At 37.8% G+C, this 25,494-nt stretch overlaps 1 protein-coding gene across 1 annotated transcript in view; it reads right to left on the bottom strand.

Annotated features, from left to right (window-relative positions):
• The window catches only part of MRPL1 (mitochondrial ribosomal protein L1), a 93,197-nt gene that overhangs the window by 47,016 nt on the left and 20,687 nt on the right, over window positions 1-25,494 (bottom strand). The window contains exons 3-6 of the mRNA XM_050790886.1: window positions 22,806-23,064; window positions 19,521-19,604; window positions 17,216-17,287; window positions 10,423-10,534 (exon numbers count right to left, since the gene is read on the bottom strand). Coding sequence (XP_050646843.1) covers window positions 10,423-10,534; window positions 17,216-17,287; window positions 19,521-19,604; window positions 22,806-23,064 — 527 coding nt within the window. The remainder of the gene's footprint in view (window positions 1-10,422; window positions 10,535-17,215; window positions 17,288-19,520; window positions 19,605-22,805; window positions 23,065-25,494) is intronic.

Raw genomic sequence — 25,494 nt, 5'->3', positions numbered from 1 at the left:
CATGAGCAAAAATTTTTAATTTTGATTAAGTCCAAATTAGCAATTTTTTCTTCTATAGCTCATGCTTTTTGTGTCCTAAGAAATATTTACTTAATCCAACACCATGAAGATTTTCTCCTAGAAAATTTTCTTCTAGAATTTCATGACTTTATCTTTTACGTTTAGGTCTATGATTCATTTTGGGTTAATTTCTGTGTTTGATGTGAGGAAAGACTTATCCAGTTATTTCAGCAAAATTCATTGAAAAAATTATTATTTTTCTACATAACCTTGACACCTTTGCTGAAAATCAGTTGACCATGTAAGTTTTGGTTCATTTCTGAACCTCAGTGTTTGAACTATATTCATTTATCCTTTATACCATACCACACTGTCTTGATTACTGTAGCTCTATGATAAAGTCTTACATCTCAAACTGTGTTCTTCCTTTTAAAAATCATTTTCTCTTTTAAAATTTTTTTTTTTTTTTTTGAGACAGAGTCTTACTCCATCACCCAGGCTAGAGTGCAGTGGTGCGATCCCGGCTCACTGCAACTGCCACCTCCTGGGTTCAAGTGATTCTCCTGCCTCAACCTCCCAAGTAGCTGGGATTATAAGCATGTGTCACCACATTCAGCTAATTTTTGTATTTTTAGTAGAGATGGGGTTTCACCATGTTGGCCATGCTGTTCTCAAACTCCCAACCTCAAGTGATTCACTTGCCTCAGCCTCCCATACTGCTGGGATTACAAGTGTGAACCAGCACACCCGGACAATTTTTTTTTTTTTTTTTTAAGACACAGTCTTGCTTTGTCACAGGATGGACTGCAGTGGCATGATCTCAGCTCACTGCAGCCTCAATCTCCTGGGCTCGAGTAGTCCTCTCACCTCAGCCTCCCAAGTAGCTGGGACTGCAGGCACATGCCACCACACCCAGTTGATTTTTTTTTTTTTTTTTTTTTTTAAGTAGAGATTTGGTCTTGCTGTTTTGCCCAGGTTCGTCTTGAATTCCCGAACTCATGAAATCCTCCTGCCTCGGCCTCCCAAAGTGCTGGGATTACAGGTGTGAGTGTGCCACAGTGCCCAGCCTAAAATCATTTTTTCCATTCTAGGTTCGCTGTATTTCCATTTAAACATGAGAATGAAGTTTTTTTTGTTGTTGTTTTGTTTTGTTTTTTAAGCTTTCTGGGAGTGTGGCTGGGATTACATTCAATCTATAGAAAAAATAAGCTTATCTTAATAATGTGCTTTCAAATCCACCACTATGGTATATCTCTCTTTTTTTTTTTTTTTTTTTGAGACTGAGTCTGGCTCTGTCGCCCAGGCTGGAGTGCAGTGGCCGGATCTCAGCTCACTGCAAGCTCTGCCTCCCGGGTTTACGCCATTCTCCTGCCTCAGCCTCCGGAGTAGCTGGGACCACAGGCGCCCGCCACCTCGCCCGGCTAGTTTTTTGTATTTTTTAGTAGAGACGGGGTTTCACCGTGTTAGCCAGGATGGTCTCGATCTCCTGACCTTGTGATCCGCCCGTCTCAGCCTCCCAAAGTGCTGGGATTACAGGCTTGAGCCACCGCGCCCGGCTGGTATATCCCTCTATTAACTTGCAGCAACATTTACCAGTTTTCTATGAAAGGTCTTACACAGCTTCTGTTAAATTTCCTCTTAAATATTTTTATTTCTTTATGCTCATGTAAATGGAACTGTTTTAGAAATTTCAGTTTGATTGTAGGTTGGTTACATATAGAAATACTGTTGATTTTCATGCATGGACCTTCTATCTTATAACCTCATTAAATTCACTAATTAGAATTCACTTACTAAAATAGCTTAGTATCATCTGGGAATAAAAAAAGATTTATTTTTTCCTTTCCCTTATGTATGCCCTTTATTTCACTGACCTCCAGTACAATGTTGAAAATAAGCATTGACAGCAGAGATCTTTGCCTTGTTCCTGATCTTAGGTAGAAAGCATTCCTTCTCAGTGATCTCACCATTAAGAATATTGCTTTTTCATAGATGTGCTGTGTCAAGTTGGGGAATTTCACTTACATTTCTAGTATTCTGAGAGTTATTATTGCCAAAATGTTTTCTTTCTTTTTTTTTTTTAGAAAGCGGGTCTCATTATGTTGCCCTGGCTAGAGTGCAGTGGCTACGCACAGGTACAATCATAATGCACTGCTACCCTGAACTCCTAGCCACAAGGGATCCTCCCATCTCAGTCTCTCAAGTGGCTGGAATGACAGGCATATGCCACTGTGCCCAGCTAATTTAGCCTTTAAAACTATAAATTTCCTTTTAAATACTGCTTCAGCTGCATCCCACAAGTTCTGACTCATTGAGTTTTCAGTATCATTCAGTTTAAGACAGCCTTTGATTTCTTTTTTGATCAATGAGTTATTCAGTAGTGGGCTTTTTCATTTTAATGTATTTGGAGATTTTTCATGGTTACTGATTTCTAATTTAACTCAGTTGCAATCAGAACACATATGTATGTGACTTCAATTCTTTTACATTCATAAATTTAAGACTTAATATACTAAGACTTGCCTTATAACTCAGCAAATGGTCTACCATGGTGAATGTTCAACACCAAACAACATTTGCTGTTGTTGGGTGTTTTATAGATATCAGCTAGGCTAAGATGACTAAGAGTGTTGTTCAAATCTTTTACATCCTTACTAATTTTCTGTGTATATGTTCTATCAGTTACTGAGAAGAATATTAAAATCTCCAACTGTACTTGATTAGTCTATTTCTCCTTTGAATTCTGTTAGGTTTTGCTTCATGTATTTTGAAGCTTTATTTTAAGATGAGTCATTATTATTATAGAATATCCGTATTTTTCTCTAATAATAATCGTAGTCTTAAAAGTCTATTTTGTCTCATATTAATATACAATCCAACTCTCTAATGCTTACAGTTTTTATGGTATATCTTTATCCACCATTTTACTTTCAGCCTATTTGTGTGTTTGAAATCTCTGCCTTTTGGAGTGTATGGTCCATTTCCAATTATCATAACTATTTATATGGCTGAATTTAGGTCTTTAATTTGATATAAGTTTTCTATTTGTTTCATCTTATTTGTTCTTCTGTTCCTCCTTTACAGGTTTATTAAATAAAAAAATTTGGCATATCATTTTTATTCCCCTATTTATAGTTTTAAGCTATATTTATTTGTGTGAGTACGTTTTACTTGCTCTAGGGAGTACAATGTGCATACTTACCACAACCTACTTCCTATTAATACTGTTAATGCTTCATGTTAATACAAAATAAAGTTGCGCCAGCTTATCTACCTCCTTGACTCCTTCACCTTGTAGTACTATTGTCATACCCAAACCTGCTTTACTTCCTGTGCATTCATATTTAAAATAGTATTTACTAGGCTACTCAAGACCAAAATTAGGAAATCATTCTAGATTCCTCCCCCTCCCTTACCCCCTACATTTAATCAGTAACTCCTGTTAATTCTAATTCTTAATATCCAACAACATCCTTCCTCATCTGTCTTCACTGCCACCACCAGACTCTTTCCTTCTTCATCTTTTACCCGGATGACTGCAATCAACTCCTCCCTGGTCTCTGTTCTTAAAGTTTCACCATCCTCATATGGCTACCCTGCCATTTATACAGTTCCCACAATACTCATTCTGATAAGCAAATCTTACATCATTCTTCTGACCTAAAGTTTTCAATGGCTCCTATTTGCAAAGAGGATAAAATCTAATCTCCATGGTATAGCACACAAAGCCCACTGTGACCTGGCCCACTGTCTATCACTGTCTAACCCCATTGACCACCAGTATCAGATAACATTTTATATATCAAATGATAGAAAGCTGCTTATGGCCGGGCGCGGTGGCTCAAGCCTGTAATCTCAGCACTTTGGGAGGCTGAGACGGGCGGATCACGAGGTCAGGAGATCGAGACCATCCTGGCCAACACGGTGAAACCCCGTCTCTACTAAAAATACAAAAAAAATTAGCCAGGCGAGGTGGCGGGCGCCTGTACTCCCAGCTACTCGGGAGGCTGAGGCAGGAGAATGGCGTGAACCCGGGAGGCGGGGCTTGCAGTGAGCTGAGATCCGGCCACTGCACTCCAGCCTGGGCAACAGAGCCAGACTCCGTCTCAAAAAAAAAAAAAAAAAAAAAGCTGCTTATAATTTCCTGAACACAACTGGCTCTCTCATACTTTTGTATATGTAAAATGGCCATTTCCTCTGCCTGATTCATGTAAGGAAAGCAAATGCCTATTCATGCTTACCTCTCAACTGCAATCTTCTTTATATAATCTCATTCTACAAAGCAGTCCCTCATTCCTCTACATACTTCGTATATTTTCTACCAATAAACTTATTGCATTTTAGTGTAGCAGTTTGCTCTCATCTCTGTCCCCTCAGTGTTTACCTTCTTAAAGACAGAAAATGTCTTTTCACTTTATTTTTCAATCCTCAGTACTAAGTAGGCATGCCAATAATTATCTGCCTATTCAACAAATAAGTTATGAAGGTGATACATAAATACATGAAAAAGAATAGCTTCTCCTAAAGTAATTGTGGAGAATGAATAGTTATTTTAGGAATGATAGGGAGCTAATGATAATCATAATGGCCCACATATCGTATGTTATGTACCCAGCTTGTGTTTCATACATTATCACAAAAACAGTATGGGATGCATGTTATAATGAAACTCATTTTGTAGATGAATAAATAAAGGCACAAAATGTTAAAAAGTTTGCTCAAGGTCACAGTAAGTGACAAACTCAAGACAAAGAGAGATCTATGCTAACCGCTATTCTACTCTGCTTTTCAATACAGCCAAATGTTAAATCATCACTGCTATTTCTAGGGCTTTGCTATCCCTTACTGCTGTGTAACTGCCTTCCTCTTTCTCCACTTTCATTTTTCTCCGTGTTTTTAGGCTCTTCTATCTTCATTTTCTTTCTTCCTTTTACTTTCTTTTCCTTTAATTCTCTATTCAATTTCCATAATGAACATAATCTATACTATACAATCAAGTATTTCCTCCTAATATACGTTCTCTTTTCTTTTTTTTAATCAAGGAAAACAAAGTTAAGAAATAGTTAGAAAAGAGCTGAGTTAGGATTGCATATGTTACCTCCTGAAAGAAGTTTCAAGAAACTGAGAAAACTAAGAACAGACCTTTGAATATGGCAAAAGATAAACCTGTGATAATTGAGAGAGCAGTATTTTAGCTAAATTATGGAAGAAAAAGCTGTAAGGAATACTAATGCTTAGTAAGAAAATGAAGCCAATTTCTGAAGACCATTATTTGAAAAACTTAATATAAAACAACATAAAAAACTAAGATTGCAGCTAGAAAGGATAGTTGAATCAAATGAAGGTGCAGGGGTGAGGGGGGTTGTGATTTGCTTTTTTTTTGTTTAAAGAAATCTGAGCACAAGTGGCCAGGCACAGTGGCTCATGCCTGTAATCCCAGCACTTTAGGAGACCACAGCAGGCGGATCACTTGAGCTCATGAGTTCAAGACCAGCCTGGCCAACATGGCAAAATCTCGTCTCTACCAAAAATACAAAAAAAAAAAAAAAAAAAAATTAGCCAGGTGTGGCGGTACATGCCTATAGTCCCAGCTACTCTGGTGGCTGAGGCAGGAGAATCACTTGAACCCAGGAGGCAGAGGTTGCAGTGAGCCAAGATCGTGCCTCTGCACTCCAGCCTGGGTGACACAGTAAGAAACTGTTAAAAGTTAAACCAGTTTCTCTACTGCAGAAAACAAAACTGTTAGTTCTATGACCACAAGAACTTTGTCTGTCTTGTTCACTGCTATCACACCCAAGGCTTGGCACCTAGTAGATACTAACTACTATAAATACTATTATTCTAATAAAAAAAAATCTATAAATTGTATATAGTCCAAGCTGGGTGTGGTGGCTCACACATGTAATCCCAGCACTTTGGGAAGCTGAGGGAGGTGGATCATTTGAGGTCAGGAGTTCGAGACCAGCCTGGCCAACATGGTGAAACCCCATCTCTACTAAAAATACAAAAAAAATTACCTGGGCATGGTAGCGCACACCTGTAATCTCAGCTACTCGGGAGGCTGAGGCAGGAGAATTGTATGAACCCAGGAGGGGGAAGCTGCAGTGAGCTAAAATGCACCACTGTGCTCCAGCCTAGGTGACAGAGTGAAACTCTGTCTTTTAAAAAAAAAAAAAACAACATTTTATACTGTATTTTTAAATTACAGTTTAATCCTATATCTTCTACCAACTGAATGAGTGCTGTATTAAATGTTCATTCATTCATTCAAATATTTGTAGAGTATGTACTATTTTCCAGATACTATATTCTAGGCAATGGGAATGTAGCAATGGACAAAACAAAACCATCCTTGCTCTAATGAGAGGAACTGAACACACATCACACACACACACAAAGATGCTAAGAGTGATATGCCCTAAAATGAATATAAAAGCATAATAATGACATTTAGTGATAATAGGAAGTGGGAGTAATATTTTATATAGGATGGTCATGCAAGGTCTCTCTGTTTAGATGATGTCCAAATGAGAAAGTGAGCAAGGCAAGTAACCAAACAGTACTACTACAGACCCATGCAACAGTAAATCCAAAGACCTGAGGAGGGAGAGCACTAAGTGTATATGAGAAGATCAAGGAGGCCACCATGGCTGAAGTAAAGGAAGCAAAGGAAAGCATAACAGAACCAGCTGCAATAGATCCATAATTCATCTATAACAATTGTAACAGTACCTAATCATTAATGGAGTATTTCATACATGGATAATTTTTAAACTAATATGTGAAGGGGTAGAAATTTAGAAAAAAATCGAATTCATTACCTTGCAAAAATTCTCTGTTTTGGTATTTTCCCTTATATAACCAAAACTTCTGATTGTTCCAATAATGCAAACAAAACCCTGAAGTACAAGGTATTATTCTACAAGTTAAAAATACTACACATTACAAGAACTTTAATATCCATGAGTCTCATGTATGATACAACACCAACTTCCTTACAGAAAGCAGTGTCCTGCTCAGAAGATGTGAATATCTTTTGGACAAGTCTGCTGAGATATCCTTTGGACAAGACATCGAATGGAGCACTAGTGTTCAATTCTAAGAGTTACAAGTTAAGAGGAATGCAAACAAGTGTAATTCTAATTTTCTAATCACGTCCCTTTCTCTCTTATCTGACAATAACTTAGTGCAGTATAAAAGAATTTAACTGCTCCCATATATGCCACAGTACCTATCACAGGTTAAGTCAAGACTTTTTTTTGGCTGGGCACAGTGGCTCACGCTGTAATCCCAGCACTTTGGGAGGCCAAGCACTTTAGGAGGCTAAGGCAGGCAGATTACCTGAGGTCAGGAGTTCAGGACCAGCCTGGCCAACATGTCTCTACTAAAAATACAAAAATTAGCTGGGCATGGTGGCAAGTGCCTGTAATCGCAGCTACTTGGGAGGTTGAGGCAGAATCACTTGAACCCAGGAGGCGGAGGTTACAGTTAGCCAAGACTGCGCCCCTACACTCCAGCCTGGCCAACAGAGGGAAACTCTGTCTCAAAAAAAAAAAAAGATATTTTTCACACTAGTGTTTTTGGTTTCTAAATGCTAATTTATAAATAAGAATAGAAATAAAAAAGTTTCAATTAATAAAACATATCTATATTAGAGATGAAAGAATTACAGAGGGTTCTTATATTGGGGAGAAAGCCAGACGATAAGCAAAATAAAACCAAATTTCTTAGAAGGAATTTTAAAAAACAGGTTTTAATTTTTTTTAATAAAACAAAAAAGAAATATTGAGAAAACAAGTCTTAAAAAAAATTTTATACTCTATTTTTTTAATGTGCGTTTGAAAAATAAAGAACTTGCCTACAGTTATGTAAGCAATTAAAATAAAATGAATAAAACTGCAGCATTAAGCAAGCTGCATGTACACACGCCCACTCCTATTAGTAAAACTGGAAATGGGAAACTAATGAGCTCAGCTGCAGGAGCTTGTTTTTTAATTTTCTCCACTTGCTCAAAATGTAATTTCTATTTTACACTGAAGACTTTTGTTGGATATAGGAGGAATCAAATGTTCTTAAACAAGAATCTGAATGAGCTTTGAAAATGCATAATAGAAGCTTCATTTGTTCTAATGCACATCTCATGTATTCTGTTTAACATTTTTGACAGGTTGATCATTCGTCTTCATGTTTAAAGAACACAAATGTTTTACCAGTGCCATTAAACAGATCATGTTGGGGTGAAAAGAAGGTGTCAGAGAAGGGAAAAGGTCCATCTCTTCTCTCAAGGTGCCTAAGCAAATGGGAGGGGAAAAACATACTTAGGTACTTGACCATGATATGTGAAGTTGTAATTCATTATGAAAGGAGAAATAAAGTAAAGCTCACTAATAGACATTTTATTAGGAAAGTTATTATTTGGAATAAAGAAATAAGTTATTTGAAAACTAAAAAAGGTTCCAAATATTGAGATGACTATGGGAAAAAAAAAACAAAAAACCCTCAAGGCTTAAAAAAAAAGAAGTTAAAAGGGTTATACAGAGAATGGATAAAGTAGCAAAGGTGACAAAATTAATGTCTCTTAAAAATCAGTTCATCATGCAAAGCAAGGAGCTAGATATCTAGAATACAAATATATTAGTATTCATTTTTGGTTTTGACTATATTTAGTACTGTTTGTTTTGCTCTGATTTGAGCTTGAATTTAATTAAACACAAAAAATTTATGAGAAATATTTTCATCAAATTCAACTGCAATTCTGGTTTAATTTTTAAAATATGTTCAGTTGTAGGTCTTACTTAAGAAAGAATATAAACTGGATTCCATGATAACAAATACTGCTGTAAGGGAAATCGCTAATAAAAAGTGCCAGACACCAGTTCAAAATCTAATAAATATTTATGACTTAATGCATGCTATCAAAAATAATCAAACAAAACTCTAACACAACAAAAGAACTAGAAAGTCCATTTGAATTTAATTTACAGGTCATGATCTAGAATTCAGACAAGTTGTTAGTGGCTAGGATATATAAACATTTTAGCAGGATTTTTTTAGCTCAACTAGAGTTAAAATTTGGAGACAAACCTACTAACACAATTTTAAAATATTTGTTCTGTTTACACTACAAATTTTTATTTGAAATAATAATATACCAGACATCCAGCACTACCTAAAACAAACTGTGTCAGCAAGTGAACTTGTTTTTCCTCTCAAATGCACTCCATTTCCATTAATGATGGCACTTATTAGGAGAGGTCTTTAGTCTTAAAAAACCTCAGTATCATTCGACTCTTCCTTTTCTCCCCCTCAACCTGTCCATTCCTAATTAATTGCTAAGTCCTAATATCCTTGACGTTTATACACTTCACTCCAGTCTTGTTATGAAGACCTTAGCTTCAACATTACACTTATTAGTCTCTTGCCATTGCACCCAAACTGGTTTCCCTGTCTCTCATTTCAATTATCTTAAAACCTCTTGCCAGATTAAAGCTCTAAAGAACAGATTATGTCACTCCCATCTCAAAAACTTCTAAGGTAGTCCTGCTGAATATAGAATGCAGATGTTCATGCTCATTAGCCCATCATTCAAAGTTCTTCTCAATACGGCATCAATCTACCTTTCCAACATCATATCCCATTATTCTCTTCTATGTCAATGTAAGGGCACCATTCCCCACAGTCAAAGAGAGCTAATTAATATTTCTTGTACCTGGCCTATGATTTCTGACTTAGTGTTTATGATTAATTCACTCCTTCTTCTTAAAATAATATTCTCCTCAATCAATTCATCCAATTACTGTTACTTTATGTTTAAATGTTACCTCTTTTATGATGCCTTCCCTGATTCCCCACCTACGTGTAAACTCCACCTCCACTGAACATCCCTAGCACTTTTTAAATTTATTATATAATACCTTACACTTTATAACATAGCTCCTTATTTAGTGATCTTAACTTTCTTATTCGATTTCTTAAGGAGAAAATATCCATAAGCAGAAAACTTCTTAAGAGAAATTACCTCGAGAGCCATGCATATGGTCAACATTCATACATACGTTTAACACTTTTAAATAAATGGGCATACATATTATATTGATAAACAGGGATGAAAGCCAATAAAACAGTATGATGATAATATACTGAGTGGATAATACATTTCACTAATTGGGAGCTAGACTTTGATCTAAATTTTAAAAACTGGTATTATAAAGTAACTAGGTTTTCAAATCATATTAGATTACCAGTATTAATGCCAAAGCGGGAAAAAAAAAAAAAATCAAACTCATAGGTTCTTGTAACTCAAACTCAAATACCAGGACATACTATTTATTCCACATATATATGAACAATTTTGTTTCCTAACTAAGCAAAGTTCACAAGAAAGTTGTCGACAGGATATTGAAATAATAGGAATTCTCTTACTTCGAGAAACCCTTGGAAATCTTTTACCCAGCTTCTTCCTTAATCGATTAAGTTCAGGCATTATTTCTGGAACAGCTACATAAAAGTCTACAACAATTTCATCATCCCAAATCTGAAAATAAAAAAAAAGAAAGGTGACCTCAGATGAGATGAAAAGCTTTATCGTTCTGAAAAAGTACAACATAGTCATTTCCTTTATAATTCAGAAAACAGACATTAAGCACAATTATTTTCTTCAAACACAAGGATCATACAAATACACCTGCCAATTATAAAAACCATCAGAAGCAAAACATTTTCCTTTACTTTAAAAACAGTCACATCCATTAAAAAAAAAAAAATTAATGGTTTCTTCCTTTGGGTTGTGTTAGGCAAAAGTGTCACAAGTTAAAACACAGCAATGAATGTGTGCATGGCTCACAGAATCCCACAAAGTTAAATTCATATATTTATTAAAACTGAAGAAACCTACAAAAGCTGAAAATTTTGCAACAGATCACATGTAAAATTAATAACCACTAACTGCCAAACTCACTAGCAACCACTAGCTTCCTAAATTTAGAGCATCAGAGAACTGAATTTATAATTATTTTCACAAAGAAACTGAAACCTTACCACCAATAACTAAGAATAAAAGAAGAGGGGGTGATCTAAGACGAGTTCATTTATAGTTTATTATCCATACTCTATATCCATTCTCAGAACAAAGGAATTAATATTCAATTTTTAGAAAACATTTTTGTTAATTCAGGCAAGCGCCTAAAATAACTATTATACTAGTACAATATACTCCACTTAAACTCCACTTAATATACTTCACTTAAATATACAATATACTCCACTTAAACTCCACACCTGTAATCCCAGCACTTTGGGAGGTCAAGGCAGGCAAATCAATTGAGCTCAGGAGTTTGAAATTAGCCTGGGCAATAAGGCGAAACCCCGTCTCTACAAAAAATACAAAAATTAGCCGGGCGTGGTAGCACACGTCTGTAGTCCCAGGTAACCGGAAGCTGAGGTGAGAGGATAGCTTGAAGCCAGGAAGGCAGAGGTTGCAGTAAGCCAAGATCGTGCCACCGCCTGAGCAAGAAATATTTTATCAATGATTCTCTTTGTATGAAATCTTACCACAATATGCCATTCAAAGCCTTGATTTAGGGGTACACAGTGAATTAAAAACTTGAATTCTGACAAAATTAAGCAATGACTATGGAATTTTATCCTTCTGTTACTATTCTTTGTACAAATTTTTAGTCCTTAATTAACATACTCTCCTCTCCTTAACAGTAACTTACATTAAATGGGCACTTCTCATGTGCCAAGCATTCTGCTAAACGTTTAATATAATTTAGAACATCCAGTCTTCACCACAACCCTTAAGACAGGTACCAATATTGACCACACATTCCAGATTAAAAAAACTGAGGGCTCAGGGGAGGATGAGTCAGTCTGTATACACCTAAGAGGCAGAGCTAGAACTGAAATACAGGCAGTGTGGGTCCAGAACCAGGGCTCTCATCACTGGAAATAGGAAAGCAGAGGTAATTTCTAAATGTCAAAGAACTGTATGTGAGATTTCTATTCCAAGACTTTCCAATCCTAATTCTATGACATGTTCCTTTAAATTAAAATTATGTTTGGAAGTTATGCTGTAAGTAAGATTATATCTTGGAATATTAAAAAATGGTGGCTGGAAATCATGCTCTTAGAGACGAGTAAAAATATGAATTACTTTAAAATCACTCAGAACCAGGCATATCTGTGATGTTTCAAAATAAAGTAAAATAAATTTAATAAATGAATGTATTATCTAAGAAATTACTATGTGGCACGGTGGCTCACACCTGTAATCCCAGCACTTCGGGAGGCTGAGGCAGGTTGGATCGCCTGAGGTCAGGAGTTCGAGACCAGTGAGCCGAGACTGCGCCATTGCACTCCAGCCTGGGCAACAAGAGTGAAACTCCATCTCAAAAAGAAAAAAGAAAAGAAAAGAAAAGAAAAGAAATGACTATGTATATTTATCCTACTTGGCATTTTACAGAGCTATGTAAAATGATACTTTAAAAACACAGGAATGTATAAAAAATTGCAGCCATAGTATTATTTACAAAACTGTATTAAATTTACTTCATAACCTGAATACCTTCTAAAAATAACATGGACTAGCTTTAAAAAGTCACCATGGGGTAACTTGCAAACTTATTCTATGATGCCGTACACAGGTGGCATGCTCTCTCTATTAACAGACCCTCTACTGGGGCCCTAAAGAGAAATTCTGTACCTGTTAATATTTTCTATACTACAGAATTTTAAAATGTCTTTGTCTTCCTTATTTGGGTTACTTTAAAAAATGTGTTTCATTTACTGAACTTACAGCTTCATCACTTTCTGCTCCATTACCATTTCTTTCTTGAGAAGTAACTCCTTGCTTAACATTTAAGAACCAAAGGCCAGGTGTGGTGGCTTGGCTGGGAGCAGTGGCTCACGCCTATAATCCCAACACTTTGGGAGGCTGGGGTGGGCAGATCAGTTGAGGCCAGGAGTTCGAGACCAGCCTGGCCAATGTGGCAAAACTCCGTCTCTACTAAAAATACAAACATTAGCTGGGCATGGTGGCAGGCACCTGTAATCTCAGCTACTAGGGAGGCTGAGGCAGGAGAATCACTTGAACTCAGGAGGCAGAGGTTGCAGTGAGCCAAGATCACCCCACTGCACTCCAGCCTGGGTGATGAAACGACACTCTGTCTCAAAAAAAAAAAAAAAAAAAGAACCAGAGGAGTGGCTATGACAGTTCTACAAGGTAACTTTTGTGGTTGCAAGAAGAAAATAGAAAGCTGTATACAAACTCAAGATTAGTTCTCTGATTCTAGACACCCAGCTCTATTCTCAAATTCCCAAACATTTGTGATTATTATTTTTTAATAATTAAAAAAGTTTTAATAATTTTTTAATTAAAATTAATAACACATCAGAAAGAACTAGGTACCACAGACTTTGGCCTAGAACCTGTATTAAAGCATACTCTTCCTACTTTCCACTAGTTCTGTAACCAAAAATCACTCTGAAGACCCTCTTTAAAAATCCAGAATCCTCACCAAATTTAGAGTACTTTTAGGGGAGGAAAAAAAAAACTATGAGCACTGCTGTATATCTCAAAGGATGTGTCCAGTTAAAAGTTCCCCAAATGAAAATTTGAATATGAGACAAAGGATAAATTTTCAAGTCACTATTTCCTATCTACTTCCTCCTCCCCAGAAAAAATTCCATAACATATAGGAATGCTTCTGATTTTTGCACATTGATTTTGTATCCTGAGACTGCTGAAGTTGCTTATCAGCTTAAGGAGATTCCGGGCTGAGACGATGGGGTTTTCTAAATACACAATCATGTCATCTGCAAACAGGGACAATTTAACTTCCTCTTCTCCTAATTGAATACCCTTTATTTCTTTATCCTGCCTGATTGCCCTGGCCAGAACTTCCAACACTACGTTGAATAGGAGTGGTGAGACAGCACATCCCTGTTTTGTGCCAGTTTTCAAAGGGAATGCTTCCAGGTTTTGCCCATTCAGTATGATATTGGCTGTAGGTTTGTCATAAATAGCTCTTATTATTTTGAGATACATCCCATGAATACCTAGTTTATTGAGAGATTTTAGCATGAAGCGCTGTTGAATTTTGTCAAAGGCCTTTTCTGCATCTATTGAGATAATCATGTGGTTTTTGTCTTTGGTTCTCTTTATATGCTGGATTACGTTTATTGATTTGCGTATGTTGAACCAGCCTTGCATCCCAGGGATGAAGCCCACTAGATCATGGTGGATAAGCTTTTTGATGTGCTGCTGGATTCGGTTTGCCAGTATTTTATTGGATTTTTGCATCGATGTTCATCAGGGATACTGGTCTACAGTTCTCTTTTTTTGTGGTGTCTCTGCCAGGCTTTGGTATCAGGATGATGCTGGCCTCATAAAATGAGTTAGGGAGGATTCCCTCTTTTTCTATTGATTGGAATAGTTTCAGAAGGAATGGTACCAGCCCCTTTGTACCTCTGGCAGAATTCGGCTGTGAATTCGTCTGGTCCTGGACTCTTTTTGGTTGACAGGCTATTAATTATTGCCTCAATTTCAGAGCCTATTATTGGTCTATTCAGGGATTCAATTTCTTCCTGGTTTAGTCTTGGGAGGGTGTGTCTAGGAATTTATCCATTTCTTCCAGATTTTCTAGTTTATTTGTGTACAGGTGTTTATAGTATTCTCTGATGGTAGTCTGTATTTCTGTGGGATTGGTGGCGATATCCTCTTTATCATTTTTTATTGTGTCTATTTGATTCTTCTCTCTTTTCTTCTTTATTAGTCTTGCTAGAGGTCTATCAATTTTGTTTATTTTTTCAAAAAACCAGTTCCTGGATTCACTGATTTTTTTGAACGGTTTTTTGTGTCTCCATCTCCTTCAGTTCTGCTCTGATCTTAGTTATTTCTTGCCGTCTGCTAGCTTTCGAATGTGTTTTGCTCTTGCTTCTCTAGTTCTTTTAATTATGATGTTAGGGTGTCAATTTTAGATCTGTCCTGCTTTCTCTTGTGGGCATTTAGTGCTATAAATTTCCTCCTACACACTGCTTTAAATGTGTCCCAGAGATTCTGGTATGTTGTGTCTTTGTTGTCATAGGTTTCGAAGAACATCTTTATTTCTGCCTTCATTTCGTTAGGTACCCAGTAGTCATTCAGGAGCAGGTTGTTCAATTTCCATGTAGTTGAGCGGTTTTGAGTGAGTATCTCAATCCTGAGTTCTAGTTTGATTGCACTGTGGTCTGAGAGACAGTTTGTTATAATTTCTGTTCTTGTACATTTGCTGAGGAGTGCTTTACTTCCAACTATGTGGTCAATTTTGGAATAAGTGTGATGTGGTGCTGAGAAGAATATATATTCTGTTGATTTGGGGTGGAGAGTTCTGTAGATGTCTATTAGGTCCACTTGCTGCAGAGCTGAGTTCAACTCCTGGATATTCTTGCTAACTTTCTGTCTCGTTGATCTGTCTAATGTTAACAGTGGGTTGTTAAAGTCTCCCATTATTATTGTGTGGGAGTCTAAGTCTCTTTGTAGGTCTCTAAGGACTTGCTTTATGAACCTGGGTGCTCCTGTATTGGGTACATATATATTTAGGATAGTTGGCTCTTCTTGTTGAATTGATAGGGTGGGGAACATCACACACCAGGGCCTGTCGTGGGGTTGGGGGAGGAGGGAGGGATAGCATCAGGAGATATACGAGTTAATGGGTGCAGCACACCAACATGGCACATATATACATACGTAACAAACCTGAATGTTGTGCACATGTACCCTAGAACTTAAAGTATAATAATTTAAAAAAAAAAATCCATAACATAAATGATTTTATTTAGAGGAGAAACTTTCAGAGAGAACACTAAGAAAAATCTTTTGTATTTTCAGAAATAACTCCATGCCTCTTCTTCCTACCTCTTAAAAAGGAAAAAAAAAAAGACCTTGGTTTCAAAGCGGCTCCCCAAGCTCCATTATTTTCTTATTTATTTATTTGTTTATTTATTTTATTTATTAATTTTTTGGAGACAGAGTCTCATTCTGTTGCCTAGGCTGGAGTGTAGGCGCAATCTCAGCTCACTACAAACTCCTCAAGAGATTCCCATGCCTCAGCCTCCCAAGCAGCTGGGATTACAGGCATGTGCCACCACGCCTGGCTAATTTTTGTATTTTTAGGAGAGGTGGGGATTCACCGTGTTGGCCAGGATGGTCCCAAACTCCTGGCCTCAAGTGATCTGCCCACCTCAGCCTCCCAAAGTGCTGAGATTACAGGCATGAGCCACGGCACCCAGCAAAGCTGTGTTACTTTTTAAAGGCAGGCTATATAATCATTTGTTGCTACCATACTGAGCCTATGCCACTCTGAAAGGATTAGGAGCTAAAAATTAACAGGAACCAAAAGCACCAACATTATAGAGGGCAGATACCATACTTTATGATCTACTAAGTGAATTACACCTTCACTCCAAAAAAACCCCACAAATATTTGATCTTCAAAACATGAACAGAGGTGTCCATGGGTATCAATGAAATCCACGCAAGCTTTTGGATTTCATTTTAAACCTTACATTCAAAACCAGAGTCACATTGCCCTTTCCTATCTATCCACAAAACTCTCGTAGACAAAAAAGAAGCAAGCAAAAAATAGTATTAATAATAATAATCACCATCATCACAATAATGTAAGTCAAATATAATCAATATTAGAATATCTGAGGTTGGGTGTGGTGGCTCACACCTGTAATCCCAGTACTTTGGGAGGCCAAGGCAGGAGGATTTCTTGATGACAAGAGTTCAAGACCAGCCTGGGCAACAAGCAAGAACCCCATCTCTACAAAAAAATTAGCCGAGTGTAGTGGCATGCACCTTTAGTCCCAGCTACTCAGAAGGCTGAAGCAGGAGGATTGCTTGAGCTCAGGAGCTCAGGAGTTCAAGGCTGCAGTGAGCCATAATTGCACCACCATATTCTAGTCTAGGCAACAGAGAGAGACCTTGTTTCAAACACACACACACACACACAGACACACATACACACACAAAATAAGACTGTCTGGATCATTTTCTCCTAGCTTCATTTTGAAACTGAAAAAGGTTGGAAATTTTTTTCCTGCTCTTATAAAGACCTACTAACTATTTATTGTAAGATATGAGACTAGTGTTCTACATATAATAAATCAAAGAATGGCAAAGAGAAGAGAATCATCTCTATACCTAATGAACATGAAAACAACACTGTACCTTCTGTATCAGACTAGTGCCTCCTGCAAATGCAGCTCCATTTTCTTCTGCTATTTTGACCTCTGATGCATTCTACCAAAACACACAGTTTGAACATGAGTCATTAATTTTAAATACATTCAGTCTGCTTTGAAGTATGTTGTATCACAGTTCAAAGTACAAATTGTAGCTTTTGTTTTTAATTGAAAATGTGGGCCGGGCGCGGTGGCTCAAGCCTGTAATCCCAGCACTTTGGGAGGCCGAGACGGGTGGATCACGAGGTCAGGAGATCGAGACCATCCTGGCTAACATGGTGAAACCCCGTCTCTACTAAAAAATACAAAAAACTAGCTGGGCGAGGTGGCGGGCGCCTGTAGTCCCAGCTACTCGGGAGGCTGAGGCAGGAGAATGGCGTAAACCCGAGAGGCGGAGCTTGCAGTGAGCTGAGATCCGGCCACTGCACTCCAGCCTGGGCAACAGAGCGAGACTCCGTCTCAAAAAAAAAAAAAAAGAAAAAAAAGAAAACGTGGCTGGATCACACTGGTAATTCCAGAAGTTTGGGAGACTGAGGTGGGTAGCTCCCCTGAGGTCAGGAGTTCAAGACTAGCCTGGCCAACATGGCAAAACTCTGTCTCTACTAAAAATACAAAAATTGGCCGGACATGGTGGCACACACCTGTAGTCCCAGCTACTCAGGAGGCTGAGGCAGGAGAATCCTTGGACCCAGGATGGGGAGGATGTAGTGAGCCAAGATTGCACCACTGCACTCCAGCCTCAGTGGCAGAGTGAGACTCCATCTCAAAAAAAAAAAAAAGAAAAAGAAAAGAAAATGCAAACCAGGTGCAGTGAGTCACACCTGTAATCCCAACACTTTGGCAGGCTGAGTCAAGAGGATCGCTTGAAGCCAGGAGTTCCAGACCAGCCTGAGCAACAAAGTGAGATCCCCATCTCTACAAAAAAAAACTTAAAAATTAGCCCGCCATGGTAGGCATGGTGGCTCATGCCCATAATCTCAACACTTTGAGGCCAAGGCAGGCGGATCACCTAAGGTCAGGAGTTGGAGACCAGCCTGACCAATATGGAGAAATACTGTCTGTACTAAAAATACAAAATTAGCCAGGTGTGGTGGTGTATGCCTATAATCACAGCTACTTGGGAGGCTGAGGCAAGAGAGTCGCTTGAACCCGGGAGGCAGAGGTTGCGGTAAGCCGAGATTGTGCCATTGCACTCCAGCCTGGGCAACAAGAGCAAGACTCCATCTCAAAAAAGAAAAAACATTAGCCTGCCATATAGTGGCTAGCACCTGTAGTTCCAGCTACTCAGTAGGCTAAGGCAGGCAGGAGAGTTGCTTGAGCCCAGGAGTCTGAGGCTATAGTGAGTATGACTGCACCACTGTACTCCAGCCTGGACAACAGACCAAGACCCTGTCTCAAAAAAGAACTGAATGCATCACTTTTCAATTAAAAGAATCAGGGATATTACATTCAGAACATTTATGGTTTGTGGATGATTAAAAAAGAAATTCATAAACACATTAGAAACAAACATTTATAAATACAGGACAGTTTTATAAAGACTAGATACTTTCGGCTAGGAGTGCAGTGGCTCACGCCTATAATCTCAGCACTTTGGGAGGCCAAGGCGGGCAGATCACGAGCTCAGGAAATCAAGACCATCCTGGCTAACACGGTGAAACCACTTCTGTACTAAAAATACAAAAAAAATTCGCCAGGTGTGGTGGCAGGCGCCTGTAGTCCCAGCTACTCGGGAAGCTGAGGCAGGACAATGGCATGAACCTGGGAGGTGGAGCTTGCAGTAAGCCAAGATTGCGCCACTGCACTCCAGGCTGGGCGACTGAGCAAGATTCCGTCTCAAAAAAAAAAAAAAAAAAAAAGACTAGATTCTTTTAAAAGTTGTGGTTTCTAAGGCACCACAGCACTAAATGGTTCCACTGATTTAAAATCATCTTATTGTTATTTGGGGAGGGAAGTTTGAACACAAAGCAGGAGTTAGTAGGATAAATTGATAAATTCCACTCTTTTCTTCAGTTTCTTGTAAGAAACATAATGTAGCATTCTGGTAATGATGGAACTAATGTTCTAATCTAGCTCTTTCTCAAGCTAATAACATAACCTCAAACAAATTATCTAACTGTTTTGAGCTCCAAAAGGGGAAAATAGGACTAGGTGAATGTTAGGATTTTCTCTAACTCCATTTATTCAGGGTGCTAATCATTGGTTAATAATTAAGTGATCTCTAAATAATAATAATTAAGTGATCTCTAAAAAAAATTAAATGATATAAATAGTTGATGGAAGTTACTTACCTCTGTAAATACAGCAACTTTATTGATTTCCGAAGCAAATGGGTATGGCAAACTAAGAACACTGGTAAATGGCGCCACGTTTTTCTAAACACGCAACAAGGAAAAATAATTATGTAAAGTTAATCTTTTCTGTCTCTCACATACTCTATATAAAACAAGAACGGACATGTTTTGTTTTCAGTGTTCTGATTCTACTCTATGTTCTTCCATTAATTCAGAACTATTCATTGATTACTATTCATGAATTACTATTCATCGATTACAATTTAAAACACAAGAGATTATATTTCTTTTTCAAGAAACTTTTTCAAGATTATATTTTTTTGAGAATAAAAAACTAAAATCTTTTTCCAGCTTCATAATCCCATGCCACTTGGCTTCTATCTCTACATCATTCATCACAGTCTCTCAAATATTATGAAATGTGTTTGCATAACATCTTCCCCAGCACTAGTACAATGCTTTCCATCTGATGAATAATAAATGTTTGCTACCTTCAATTAAATTTGTTTTAAACCCATGTAATCTTCTGACACCATCAGGAAGACATGAATACAGCTATACATGCTGAACAATAGACAATATCCAGCTGATCTGCCCAGTAGGTCACCCCCAACTGCCATCACTGGCTTGAAACTATCAGGAATTGTAAACCCTAAACCCAAGACAAAATGTCAAGCCTAAAGGGATCTTCTGAGTTGACTCTATTTTTGAAACAACCTAGACCATCACCACTTTCAGATTTATTTAGAAAGTCAATTGGAAAATCCTAAATAAACAATGGCATGCATTTGAGGCACGCTAATATAGGTGGAGATTTTACAGGACCTCTAAACTAATCTGTCCAGTCATTTTGACCAGAAACTATAGAGGCCTGAGGCCTAGATCTCTTAGGGAGACTTTACAGAGAAACAAGTTCTAGGCCCTCCAAAGTTTTGTTGCAGCCTTAAGGTTTGGAAGAAAAGGTGGTTGTTCCCGTAATAAAACTGATTGAAAGATCAATATTTTTAGAAAAACCTTATTTTGAGTAGAAACATCCTCCTGGGGATTTCTTTGCAGACAAGGAGGAACAAACTCTTTCTTTCTTTTTTTTTTTGAGTCGGAGTCTTGCTCTGTCGCCTAGGCTGGAGTGCAGTGGTGTGATCTCAGCTCACTGCAAGCTCCGCCTCCCAGGTTCACGCCATTCTCCTGGCTCAGCCTCCCGAGTAGCTGGGACTATAGGCACCCGCCACCATGCCTGGCTAATTTTTTTTTTGTATTTTTAGTAGAGATGGGGTTTCATTGTGTTAGGCAGGATGGTCTCGATCTCCTGACCTGATGATCTGCCCGCCTCAGCCTTTCAAAGTGCTAGGATTACAGGTGTGAGCCACTGCACTGGCCTGGAGGGACAAATTCTTAAGTATACTTTATATCAGTCATACAGCTTAGTTTTACGGACTGGCATTCCTTTGCCATTAACATGTCACAACTGGTTTCAGCAAATTTCTCAGTGGTAAGCAGTCGCAATAATAGCATCCCCTGTGGAATACTGGCTTATTGTATAAGCACTCTATGAAGAACAAAAAAAAAAAAAAAGCCTTAGGAAGGCAATAGTATCTTTTCAATGTCACTAGTTTACAAGCAGCTTCCATGTATGAAATGAAGCCTGTGGTGCTACAAAACATCATTTTGAACTACACTAATGGTTGACTGAGAAAGTGATCATCTTGAACAGTACAAAATTTTCAAAATAAAAGAACAGTAACACTCTGATACAAAATAAAAAATTGTAACATGGCTATTATAAACTGTTTCTAATAAATGAGAACAAAGAAATGAGACAGGCCTTGCTTCAAATCTTACCTTTGCCCCCTATTCTATGACCTTTGGCAAGTTATTTCACTTTCTATGCCTCAACTTCCTCTTACGAGATTATTATAGAATTAAATGAGAAAACACATGCAAAACATTTAGCATTGTATCTGGTATACAGGAAATTTTTCAGTAAAAGTTGACTATTATTATTAAGCACATACTAAGTCCTTTACAGGTATTACCTTGTTTAATCCTTGACCTTTTATTCCCTTTTAGAAAGAGATGAAAAAACTGAGATTTGAAGAGGTTAAGCATTAAACCCAAAGTCATGAAGTAAAGAAACCCAAACTCAAAAAGCAATGAATCAGGTTTCCGGTCTGTACTGCAGGCGGACTCCAGAGCCTGTGCTCTTAAGACTGCGTTGTATTGCCTCTTCCTAGGTGCTCTAGCATTGCTGTTGTTGAGCTTGTTAAATTACATTTAAAAACTTACACATTCTAGTTTGTCAAAAAAAGAGACATCTTTAGAATAAAAATTAAAATCATTTCTAGAAAAATTAGAACTCTTAAGCAAGAAGCTTATAAAATTTAGGGATTTAGGGCTATATAATAGATCTTAATATTAAGCTAGTGTCTTTCCTGCTTCTAATTTAGAGTTTTATAATCAATAGTACTCTGTTGAATTTCAGTATATAAACAAATAAAGCAGAGAAGCTTCGGTTGAAGCAAGAGTGAGGAGCTTGGAATCCCACCTATGAAAACTTAAGTCTCAAACCAGGACCCCAAGGAACACATCTGAAGGACACTGAGCTAATTCAGAGCTCTCATTTACAGAGAAGAAACATGTCACCTAGACAGTTTAAGTCACTTTTCAAAGTTACAGTGATACCTCAATTAATTTTAACACTACTCTTGTTGAAATTTATACTAGTGACTCTTAGGGGAAACAGGAAATCTATGTTAACTCTCTAGAGTGTTTTCAACAAATTTTATATTTGGAAAATTTTTAAATGAACAAACATATTTTTCATGCTAAAGTACAGAAAGAGCATGAAGTTTTCGAAAAATTATGAGAGGCAGTAATTTTTAAAATTAAGAGGCCAGGCGCAGTAGCTCATGCATGTAATCCCAGCACTTTGGGAAGCCAAGGAGGGCAGAGTGCTTGAGCCCAAGAGTTCAAAACCAGCTTGGGCAAAATGGGGAAATCTCATCTCTACTAAAAGTACAAAAATTAGCTTGGCATGGTAGAACACACCTGTAGTCCCAGCTACTCAGGAAGCTGAGGTGGCAGGATCACCTGAGCCCGGGAGGTGGAGTCTGCAGTAAGCTGAGATCATACCACCACACTCCAGCCTGGGCAACACAGCAAGACGCTGTCTCAAAAATAATAGTAACAATAAAATAAAATAAGATAAAATAAAATAAAATAAAGAAACACCAATTCATAGAGCCACTGTTCACAAGTAAACTTATTTTCATAGACTCTACATACCTTCCTTCCCTGTGTCATATCCAGTGTCAAATCAAGATAAACACTTTGCTTTGGACCCGTAAAGTCAAGAACTTGAAATTTCTTAAGTAAGTGAACAGCTTTCTCCACATCATATATCTGCCTCGGGTATAACCGTTTTAAATAGACATCATCCTCAGGTTCGCCTTCCATATAGGGATACGCTTTTATTTTTTCTATTTCATTTTTTTTCTCATCTGGTGTTTTTTCTTTAGCAACATTTTTTGTTTTCTTTGCAGACCTTAAAAGAAAATAAAGTTGAGTTAGGTCAATATACATTCTAAGAGACTTTTTTTTAAAAAGCCAATGAACATGAGAGAAAAAAAGGATGAATTATATTTTAATTCAAAAGCATAGATTGCTTTACAGTTTTTCTAATTCAACAAACATGAAGTGAACTTTTCTAATGTCTGAAGTTATGAATAAGTTGAATTATGGCACTGACGCTGCTCTCCAGAAACTTACAGAAGAGTAGAGCAGAGAGACATACTAATAGGTCATTTCAATATTATGTAGTAATACAAGAGCATCATCAGAGCCTGACAGAAAAGACATTCAATCCAGCCTAGGAGGCTAGGGAAAAGTTATAGAGGAAATGACCCCAAAGTCAATTCTTAATGGATAAGGAAGTGTCAGCAACCCAAAGAAGTGAAAACATATGACACAAAATCTAGTACACAAATGCTCTTAGCAGCATTATTCATAACAGCCAAAAAGTAGAAACAACCCAAATATCTATCAACTGATGAATGGATACATAAAATGTGATATGTCCATATAACAGAACATTAATCAGCAATTAATAAAAGAATGAAATACTGATCAATGCTACAACATGCATGAACCCTAAAAACATTAAGCTAAGTGAAAGAAGCCAGTCACAAAAGCCCACATATTATTCCATTTACACCAAATATCAAGAATGGGCAAACCTAAGAGACTGAAAAGTAGATGTGGTGACTGTCTAGTGCTAGAATAGGAGGTTAGGGCACAAGAAGTGAATGCTCACGGGCATGGGGTTTTTTGGGAGAGCAATGAAAATGCTCTAAAACTGATTACAGTGATGGCTGCACAACTGTAAGCGTACTAAAAACCAATGAACTGCACGCTTCAAATCGGTGAACTGTATGATATGTAATTATATTATAGCTTAATAAAGCTGTTATTTAAAAAATAAGAGTCAGGTAAAGAAACAACATAATAAAAAGTACTGAGGCATAAAATAAAATAGTGTAAGAAGGAAGCTATTATAAGTTCTACATGACTAGAGCAGGGTTGGCAAACTTTTTCTGTAAAGGACAGAGAGTAAACGTTTTAGCTTTGTAAGCCATATGTTCTCTGCTGCAATGACTCAACGCTGCCACTGTAGTGCAAATATAGTCGGTAAACAAGATTGGCTCACTCGCCAAAGTTTGCTGACTTCTGAACTAAAACGGTAAAAGAGAAGGCAGGCAAGAGTGGAAGATGAGATTAGAAAAGACAGCAGAGGGGGCATCCTCTAGAGGTAATAAGAAGTCACTAAATAGGAGTGACATCTGTATTTTAGGCAGAGTATTCCGGCTGCAACATAAGAGATAGATCTGAAGGAAGTAGGATTGAAAACAATTGAGAGTCTGTTCCCTCTCTTTCTTTTCAGAGATATGAGAACCTGAACCAGAGTAGCAACAGTAATAAGACTGGAAAAGATGGCAGATTAGAGAATAATTGTCAAGCTAAATACTGGGCCAAGCACGAGGGCTCACGCCTGTAATTCCAGCACCTTGGGAGGCCAAGGCAGGAGGACTGTTTGAGGCCAGGAGTTCAACACCAGCCTGGGCAATATAGCAAGACCCTGCCTCTACCAAACTAAAAACACTAGCTGGGCATGGTGGTACACACCTGTGGTCCCAGCTACTTAGGAGGCTGATTTGGAAGGATCACTTGGGCTCAGGAGTCTGAGACTGCAGTAAGCTATAATTATGCCAGTGCATTCCAGCTAGGTGACAAAGTGAGACCCTGTCTCAAAAAAATAAACAAATAAATATTGAAGATGGGAAAAGGAGAAAACGAAGACTCCAAAATACTTCCTAGGTATCTGGCTTGGGTGACTAGGCATAGAATAGAATCATTAACTAAGATCATAAATAAAGAAGGCAAAACAGGTTTCTGGTGAAGGAGGTAGTCACAGAGATTAGTTCAGTTTGGGGGATACAAAGTTTGAGTATGGGGTCAATTGTATCATTGGTCCCAATTCTTTACCTCCTTTCCATTCAAGCTCCTTGCTAAATGACTTTGCTGTTCCTCCCACTAAAGAGGAGGAGTATATTTCCCAGCCCCTTTATTTGGCCATGTGACTATTTTTGGCTGACAGAATAAAGCAAAGATGACAGTTTCCCTGCTCTATGCTTAAGCCAAAAGAAGTTTCACATGTTTCTACTTTCATGTTTGCATTTCTGCCATTTTCATTAGAAGAACATGCCTAGGCTAGCTCAAAGGTAGGAGGATGAGAAACATGTGTAACAGAGCTGCCTCCACAGAGCCCCAGGCTACATTAGACAATTCTCAGCTGACCTGCAAACTTACAGATGCACTGCAAGTCCAGCCAAGGTCATCAGAGACATCCATCAAACCCAGCCTATGTCAGCTGACCCATAGATATGTGGGCAATGATAAATAACTGGTTTGTTACATA

This window comes from Macaca thibetana, chromosome 5, assembly GCF_024542745.1.
Source record: "Macaca thibetana thibetana isolate TM-01 chromosome 5, ASM2454274v1, whole genome shotgun sequence".
Classification (NCBI taxonomy): Eukaryota; Metazoa; Chordata; class Mammalia; order Primates; family Cercopithecidae; genus Macaca; species Macaca thibetana.
Note: the sequence above shows the minus strand (reverse complement) of the source record. Positions and strands in the feature narration are given on the sequence as shown.